General features: G+C 35.0%; 1 protein-coding gene across 1 annotated transcript in view; it reads right to left on the minus strand.

The window, feature by feature from the left end:
* snx14 (sorting nexin 14) overlaps positions 1 to 10,068 on the minus strand; it is a 51,533-nt gene extending 41,465 nt beyond the window's left edge. Inside the window, 3 exon segments of the mRNA XM_051104468.1 lie at positions 8,902 to 9,022; positions 9,302 to 9,443; positions 9,918 to 10,068. Coding sequence (XP_050960425.1) covers positions 8,902 to 9,022; positions 9,302 to 9,438 — 258 coding nt within the window. The 5' untranslated portion in view covers positions 9,439 to 9,443; positions 9,918 to 10,068.

Raw genomic sequence — 10,068 nt, forward strand, 5'->3', positions numbered from 1 at the left:
GAACTGACCTGAATTAACATTGCACTGACTGGAGCTAAATAATGACACTATTGACTTAAAGCTGCTTTACAGATTTTGAATTTGTCTCATGTTTGATGAAGTTTGCATCACTGTTTGTTCATTTAATTACTAGGAAGAAACTTGTATTGTAGGGTACAACAGGCTAAAGGCGCCCTGAGGTAAAAGGCGACTTTGATATTATTTTTCTTTACACCACTAGATGGCAGAAAAACGTAGCAAAGCACTTTCCAAAACATCAGCTTTTCAAGATACACCTGCAAACTGGCCTGATTTTTGACGTGATCGGGGGGCAGCAGCGCAAAGTTGATTCTGTGCTTGCTTGATCTAATATTTTCTGTTTTTAAAAATAAGAAAAATAAGAAAAATAAGAAATTTCTTAATATAATTTTTTTTTTATATATATATATATATATATATATCTTGAGACAAAGGTCTCAAGATATAATGATTTTCAGTTTTGTTTAGGATAATTAAAGCAGCAGTTTTTAAAGAACTAAAGAATATGTAAAAGTATGGTATTTGGGGTAAAAAGCGCCCTTGCTGTCGGGGCTGAAAGGCACAACAACTGACATGATAATTAATATAAGGCTGACTTTTCTATTTGTTGACATGACATTGTTAGATTCAGATGGTAAATATCATATATTATGTTGGGTGTCAGTCTTAGAAATCACTATGTTTAGAATGAAACCATCATATATAATAAAATATCATTTGTTGTTACTACTGCAAATCTATATTTAATTACTATGGGATCTCCTTTAATGCTTTCAGAATTTTTACATTTTAAAATGATTTTTTTCCTGTATTTTATAATATATGTTTTATATTAACATGTTTTAATGACAGTATATTTATTGAATACATTTTTTATTTATTTATCAAAATAAGCAGAAAATAGGACAAACTTTAATAAAGTGATTGTTTTGAGGAACTATTAACTTTGTATCAATACTGTGTGCCTTTTACCCCACGCTGGTGAGCCTTTTGCCCCGTGTGTGGGATAAAAGGCCCTCCTTGCCACCTAATACATTTATAAGATTTAAACACAAATGTACAACTTGTATGATTTATTTTCACACAAAATCTGTTGCTCCATAAATGTCACCAGAGATGTTAAAGACTGCCTACTACAAGAATACAGAAAAATGATGGTTGTTGATTACAAAAAGGCAGGCTTTTGTAATTTGTGCTGTAAACAAACAAACAAAGTAAAGAAAGACCAACACAGGACTAAAAAACTCCCAATCTGAGAGGCATACTAATGGGCTTACTGATAAACTGGAAAGTTAGCAAATTGGAAAAAGTGATCAAAGACATATATTTATGTCCTTTTATTTATTTGTTGTTATAATGTGTTTGTGTCTAGATGATGTGTTTGGGGTTCTCTCCTGCTATTATGTGCACTTCTCCGCCTTTTTCAATTGCCTCTTAGCTCAGATAATTACCGTGATTACTGTCCTAGCTGTGAGTGATTCATGTGGTGCACATAAAAGAACATTGAAGACTTTAGAAAAACAAATCTCATTTTCAGTCTCTGTCACTGTTAAAGCTGCTCATAAGTTGTGGAAAACTCTGTAAGTAGTTGGGGGCCAATTACTTTATTTTTCTCCAGATTTTTAGGAGTTAGGAAAGTTTTTGTCGTTGTTTTTCTACTTCACTAGGTCAGTTATCTACTGTGAATAGTTCAGATTTGTTGTTATTTTGCCTTTTCCATCGCCTGAAGATTTTGAGCTTTCTCTGCTTTAATGTCACAGTTCAATCTTAGACCTAGTGCCACAACAATTCGCAATATCTACAGAGACAGGAAACATCTGAAAGTGAGCTGCAGACTCCCAATGAACAAACATCTGTGAGCAAACTTTGTTAGCTCAGCTGCTCTTGCATATGCTCCTCTAGTTTCCTCTCCATATCCAGATCTCATTCCCTTCAGAATGATGCATATGGAAAAGGATTCCTTTCTGTCTGAGACCATCTGGAGGGCTGAAGGCCAGGAGTGAAAGGACATGCTCAACTGTGCCCCCTCACAGTCAACTGCAGTACTAAAAGTAGCAAAGATAGAGAGGAAGCTGAGACCTATTGCAACTACAAACCACCAGACCAAAACCTAACTTAGGGTTAGCTAAGAGAAAAGCTAGGAAAAAGCTAAGAAAGTAGGTGATCATCCATCCATAGGGGATGCTGGAGATTTCTTGGGAAGGCTGACCACAAGGGGAAATTACATCTGGGAGCTGGAGTGGAGAAAGATGCATGGAAAGTGATCTCTCAGTTGCTGAAAGACTGTATTGAAAGTAAAACTGATTTTGACTGGTCCAAGCTAACTTCTGTTAATCACAAGGCCAGGAAAGATGGGGCAGACTACATAGAGAGACTGATGTCAGAATACATTATGCACTGTGATATGGTAATGAGAGACACCGACCCTGATGACCTGCTGAAGCGGCAGAGTAACAAGGGGCCATTTGTTGGGATGTGGCTATAAGGCCTGAGCCCGGAGCCGAAAAAAGCACTAGCACCAATGGTGACTTCATTGCTTGAGCCTACGCAAGAGACAAGCAGGTCAGCTTACCCAGCTGCACAGGCACTTGGGGTGACCCCTGCTTGTCTGAGGTCCCCATGACATGAGCCCGCTATAGATGAGTGTGGCCAAAAGGGGCACTTGGAGACAGAATAAAGAAAAACCAAACATCAAGCAAAGAAAGAAAGGAAGAGCCAAACATCAAGCGAATAGGGCTGAAGGAGGTTCCAGATGATTTTGCTATTGTAGTTGTGGGACTGACCAATATCCACAACACCTCCCCATCAGCTTTGACCAGCATTGTGTATCTTACAGTAAGACTGTATAAAGAAAAAGAAGAACCAAGTTCAAATAGTCATGAATGATCAAAGAGACAAGGAGTTGGGACAAAAGAGTTTATCCCAGAAAACTACTGCGTGCGACTATGAAAAAATATTTAGGAGCACCATGTGTGACTGACTCGATCAGCATATTTGTGTTTGCACTGAAGGGAGCTTCAAAGGTTTCCATGTGTTTTTGCAAAGATGAGTAATGTATCTCAGATATATCTCACCATTCCTTTCACAAAAAAGTTTAAAAAGAGTGTAAATAAGAGATTCATTTGTGCAGTGTGGAGAGCTTTGTTGATTATAATGGACCTTTGTGAGATCAGCTTTAAATAATACTTAAGGGAGTTTGTAAATGAAATACTAATATTGAGTGACTTACATTGTCTGACTAACACTTTTGCCTGATTTTGCTCTATTTCTTCATCAAAAATAGTTTGAAACAAGTCACAACTGAGCCACTGCACATCTCCATTCAAACACAGCGGTGTTTTGTTTACGAATGAACGTGCATGTTTAAACAAATCTATGAAGTCAATGATTCTATTTCCCATCCATAAAATCAATCACTTGCTTTATTCCTAAATTAATCACCCATTCGAATGAATCAAATGAATGATATGATTCAGTAATTAAAATCAGTGATTTGCCGCCAACTACTGACAGTTTTAGTTTCAGTTATTTAAATAATTTAATATTTCTACATTCCAAATTTTATATTTAAAACATTAACCTCAACATGAATTTATGAATTTGATTGCACTCATGTCACCTCTAAACCTCATTAAACATATGAAAATACACCTACAAGCCACTTTTGTGTTCTTCTGTGCCACCTCTGTAGTACAAATGAATTTTGTTAACACTGTTCTAATTCTGTTGTTTTAATTAGACATTTTAAAAAGCTTAATATATATATATATATTAAAATTTGACATAAAAGATGACATGGTTTTAAAAAAGTTACAAAAATGCTATTACAAATGTGAAAACAAAATTCCCATGTAAATCACTTTAAGGAGTCAAATATCACCTTGTAACGGGAAGGCTAATTTGATTATTGATTAGAAGGTGCTCCTGAAATTTTAAATGTGCTCCTAAATTTTTAAAGAAAGAGAAGCGTAGAGCCTTGATTTACAGGCACTCTAGAGTTGTGCACTTGAAAATACCGACTGTGTATGGAGGCGGTGGAAGGAACTGTACTAGCACATCCAACAGCTTGTTATGGGCCAATCCGCCTCCAACAGCTCCGTGTGGACAGTGTGAAAACCTAATGGTACCTGGTGGCTGATTGTTTATTACAGTGTTATCAGTGTATTGGCAAACTGATCCCAGTTGTCACAGACCCATATATCATTTTCTCTGCAGTTCCACTAAAGGCAGAGTTATTTGTGGAGCCAAAGCTGAACAACTGGACAGAGGCAAAGGAATGCATTTGTTCCAGGGCACATTGTCTACAGTAAGGTGTAGACTTAAGGTGTGGGAAGGCCCATATAATGACCTCCCTCTAGAGTTCAGGGAGGGGACAGATGAGCAAACGTCACTGATGGGACTGGGAAGTGAGCAGAACATGATGGAAAAAATCCACCCTGGGGGTGAAAGGTTCCTTGAATGTTAAAGAGTGGATCCAACACTGCTCACTGATTAGCTTCCTCTACCACACTGTGTGGAAGTAAGATGGGAGTGAGAATATAAAACGGACAATTTTGTTTCCCATTACAAACACACACTGTTTTGAGCTTTGTATTTTTTGTGTTTCAGATTCTACCAGATGAACAGGTTAGAGTGGTTGGCCATGCATGCAGATCATTTACTAGACGTGAAGAAAATGAGAATATCCCAGTTCACCTGCACGAGGGTATCACAGTTGTGCTTTAAAGCGACTTTGAGTTTAATTAAGTCCAGGCTCTGTGACCCTTCCCGATTCCCCACCTCCTCTTTTCCCTCTGTCCCACTTCACTTCCTGTCACTTCTAAACTATCTTATCTCAACAAAGGTAAAATACCAAAAAACAAAATCTAAAAAAAAAAAAAGAGACTGAAAAATGTTTTTGTGAAGGATACAAATAAAATAAACAAAAAAGTTAGATTTACACATACTGAAATCTAATAAAATTCAGGATATTTAATTTAAGGACGCAAATATATATATATATATATATATATATGTATATGTGTGTGTGTGTGTGTGTGTATGTGTATGTATATATATATATATATATATATATATATATATATATGACCCTGGATCACAAAACCAGTCATAAGGGTCATTTTTTCAAAATTGAGATTTGTAATCATATGAAAGCTGAAAAAATAGCTTTCATATGATGTACAAGCTTTCCATTGTTGTATGGTTTGTTGTGATAGGACAATATTTGGCTGAGATACAACTATTTAAAAATCAGGAATCTGAGGATGCAAAAAAAATCTAAATATTGAGAAAATCACCTTTAACATTCTTCAAATAATGTTCTTAACAATGTATATGACTAATCAAAAATTAAGTTTTCACACATTTACAGTAGGAATTTTACAAAATATCTTCATGGAACATGATCTTTACCTAATTTCCTAATGACTTTTGCCATAAAAGAAAAATCTTGACCCATACAATGCATTTTTGGCTATTGCTACAAATAAACCCCATGGACTTTTGTGGGCCAGGGTCACATATATATGAAGAGTTCATTTGCAAAAACAGACAAGTCAGAAAATATCACTTTGATTTAAACTGGATAATCTTGTACCATAATGATGTAAAAATATATATTCTTTCATTGTAATTAACAACATGAAGTGCATTAAACATTACATTACATTAAAGAAAAGGTCCACTTCCAAAAAAAAGATTCACATATAATGTACTCATCCCCTTGTCATCCAAGATGTTCATGTCTTTCTTTCTTCACTCGTAAAGAAATTATGTTTTTTGAGGAAAACATTTCAGCATTTTTCTCCATATAATGGACTGATATGGTGCCCCAATTTTGAACTTCTAAAATGCAGTTTAAATGCAGCTTCAAACGATCAGGTCTTAGGACGAAGGGTCTTATCTGGTGAAATCAGTTATTTTAATAAAAACAAAACAAATTATATATACTTTTTAATGCCAAACACTCATCTTGTCTCTGCCTGGACTGTTTTTGTTCCGGTTCATGACAGTTAGGGTATGTCAAAAAACTCATCATCCCTCAACTTCAAAATCGCCCTATATTGCTGTTTTACCTTTGTGTTAAAGGCGTTTTTCTTCTTCTTAGCATGTTCACTTTGCAAAGACTGGGTCGGTACTTCTGCAGCGATTTAGGATGATTTTGTTTACAACTGCATTTGTGATCGTTTGAAGCCGCATTTAAACTGCATTTTGGAAGTTCAAAATTGAGGCACCATATCAGTCCATTATATGGAGAAAAATGCAGAAATGTTTTCCTCAAAAAACATAATTTCTTTATGACTGAAGAAAGAAAGACATGAAAATCTTGGATGACAAGGGGGTGAGTACATTATCTGTAAATTTTTGTTCTGGAAGTGGACTTCTCCCTTAAGGTTTCCCCAACTGGGGGTCGTAAAACTGCAGTGGGTTTGTGAGTTAGTTAATGGCTAACAAGTAATTAAATCATAAAAATGTACAATTAAAATAAACAATTTTAAAATAACAAACAAAATAATACACTTACTAAAAAAAGATTTAAAATTTTTTCTTTACCTACATGCTATATGATGCCCAATGTCAGAGAACCGTGAACGTGCAAATGTGTTAAGTTTTAAAACATTCATTTTAAAATCCTAGGGGTATTTAAAAGGGTCACTAATTATGATTTCACTTTTTTAACTTTAGTTAGTGTGTGATGCTGCTGCTTGAGCATAAACAACATCTGCAAAGTTACAACGCTCAAAGTTCAATACATGATTGACCACTACTTTAAAGTAAATATATTAGGTGAAAGAGGTACAGATGACAAAATGTTTGAGAATGTCTGCAAATTAGAAATAATGAGAATTTGTGCATTTTAATGAGTTGAAAGACAAAAGCCTTTCAATAATACATAATACATGGTTAAATAACCTACTGAGTGATAATTCAAATACAAATTAATGTGTTCATCAGTAGTTGATGCAATGTTGAAGCACTTATTAAACTTAAAATGATTTTTGTAAATCCACTGATCAACTGCTGAGTTGCCACCTGACTAATGACTAGTTTATGTATGAATATCCACAAAACTGGACTTTCTGAGTGTGTATAAGCAGTAGACTATTTTAGAAAGTAAAATTAAAAAGATAAAAAAAGGAATTAGAGAGAATCAATATATGATAAATAATTATTGCTATTGTGTAAATAATATGTAATCACATATCGCCATCCAACAGGCGAAACAGGCGGTCGCCTAGGGCCCCGCCTTACGGGGAGGGCCCCGCGGCCGGGAGTTTGTCAATTGGATTTTCAAGTATGTTCGTCTTGAAGCGGTGCTGCTAAAATCGCTCTTGCGGTACTTTCATGCCATACACCGGTCGGTGTGCACAGCGCACCTTCTGACTACATAACTAAGGTGATGCACCAGGGCTGTACAGTGCGGCATAGCCTATGTGTCGAACGTATCGTGTCGAAAAAAAAAACAGTCTGTGTGTTCTAATTTACCTCAGTAGAACGCGTGCATGGATTTTACATGGGTCCGAGTCTGTTTATAAACCTGTTGTCTATTGAGAACATTTTAATGACATTTTTTTTTGCTCCAGATTCATTTAATAACATCAGTCAAGTGTTTGAAAAAAATTCCTTTTGTGATCTGACGTCGTTTCACGTCACAGAATGAGGCGAAATCATTATATTATATAGTATTCTATAAAGTGATAAAGGCTGTTGATTAGCATTGCGTTGCATCTATGGTTTATTTATATAAAATACCATTTAGTAGCAATCGTATAGATATGTCTCCATGTTCCATCAGTTAAAACGTCTCTATATGAGTTTAATTCAGCTATGCGAAAACCTATACCTTTGTCCATATTAGGGATTTCCTGTATGAATGAAACAATATGGCGGTATGCACCTGATAAGTCATGGTTGTAATCCGCCATAAAACAAAAAGAAGAAGAAGAAGAATGAAACATTATATTACATGTGTGCACTCACTAATGCGCACAATACCTTATTTTCGGTAAAAATAGAAATGATAACACTTCTCTCGTATGTTTTTTCCTCCAGTGTAGAGGAGTTTTTTCCTCTCTCTCAGTGAATGCATAAGATTTTTAATCATAATATTATAATAAATCTTTATACCTTTCTAAACATTTATAGTTAGGCCTCCTGCATGTTAATAGGTCATGCTGCAGTTTTCTGTAAAATATACTGATAATCACTAACAATAATTATTGTTTTGTTTAATGTTTTTGTCATTAGAATTAGTCATATTGATAAAAACAACATTTTGGCCAAATTGTGCAGCCCTACAAACAGGCATAACAAAAAAAAACTTTTTAGTTACAGTTCAGATTTTGTTGCTACGGTTTACATTTTGGAATTCACTTGATATTGCCTCTCAGAATAGTCTCTCGAAATGAAGTCTTGTTACACATTAACGCTATTTTTAAATTATTTGAAATGACAGAATGATAGAGAGATTAAAATTAAGTTGTGGTAGAAATGGAATCCAAACAAGGAGCTGGAGGAAAAGATGTTTTGACTGCTATATACATAATATATATTGTTGAAGCACTTGTTTTACACATGCAATGATGCCCGTGATTAAACCCAGATCCAATGTCTAATGCAATAAAGTTTTTCAATCAATCAATCTTAAAAAACACGCAAAACAGCCAGCACTTCTTATCATTTATGAATATTAGTAGGTCTATGTTTATTTTGTTTATGCTCTGTTTGTTTTACTTCCTTTATTTTTTATTTATTTGTGTTGCATGTGTATCTGTTTACTCAGGCCCACTTGCACTCCTATTTTATTATTTGTTTAAATATTTTTACATACGTTTGTACACAACAGTGGTTTTAAAGTTAGAACGATCTATTTTCTACACTTACTTTCCTCTTGGTCTTTATTGAGATGAGAATATTCGGCAACAGATATTCAGGACTGAGGGAGCAGTAGAATGTGATCACTCCAGCCAGAAACGACCAGAATACCATCAGAATATGAAGATATCTGGAAAAAGCACACAGATAACATATAAAAGACATTTTGCTGCATGTAGGCGTATGCATTTGTTAATCACCAATCACAACAGGGATCATTTACTGTAAGTGTACACTAGTAAAATCAACCTGTTTAATTGTAAGGGTCAGAGAGAGGGTGGAAATAGTAACGAAAAACGAAACCAGTAGAAAAGTTTTGGTGCAATATCATTGATTGACATTACAAATGGAATTTAGGGGAAAATAAAATGCTAAAATCTAGATTAAATATGTGTGTAAAGATACTCACTGGTTGAGGATGATGGTGGAGGTGATCATAAAGGTGAAGATACAGAAAATGAACGGATATTGACGAGCAACATCCTTGAACACATCCAACCGCAGACCTCTCCGCAAACACCCCAGAATTGAGTGATGGTCTGACATTATATCTAAAAAAGACAACCCATCAGATAGTATCACATTATAAATCACGTTTATTGTTTTAGTACAACAGTGGTGTATTAGGCTGATGTTTGATATTGTGTATATCATGGTACTAAACTACCATATTTATGTATTTACATGGTACAATTCCAAAACAATCATGATATTACCATTTGCTAAACAGAGTAATACCATAGTAATATACCTATATACTTTTTACATACGTACACTAACACGTAGAAAAGATAAGCGTTATCATATTCACATGGTATTGACATGAACCTCCAAAGTACCTCAAAGATACTGGTACCTTCATTTTTTTGTTAATGTCGAATAGTATTATAATTGTATCAAATGTTAAATAGCAGTGGACGATGATAGTCTGATTAGCTTATCCTGCAGATGTGTAAACAATGTAAATGACACTAAAACATTTGCTCTTAAATGACAGTTTAAGTGCGATGTTTTAATTCTCTCACCTCACAGACGAAGCGCAGGTCTGACATAAACTCTAAAAACATGTCAACACATCCTAACACAAATGTTTTGATCATTCAGCTGATTGTTTCACATGATCAGATTACTGATCATTACGAGAGCTGCACTACCGGGTTTAACATGAAGGCTGCA

Source organism: Labeo rohita, unplaced genomic scaffold (assembly GCF_022985175.1).
Source record: "Labeo rohita strain BAU-BD-2019 unplaced genomic scaffold, IGBB_LRoh.1.0 scaffold_73, whole genome shotgun sequence".
Taxonomy (NCBI): Eukaryota; Metazoa; Chordata; class Actinopteri; order Cypriniformes; family Cyprinidae; genus Labeo; species Labeo rohita.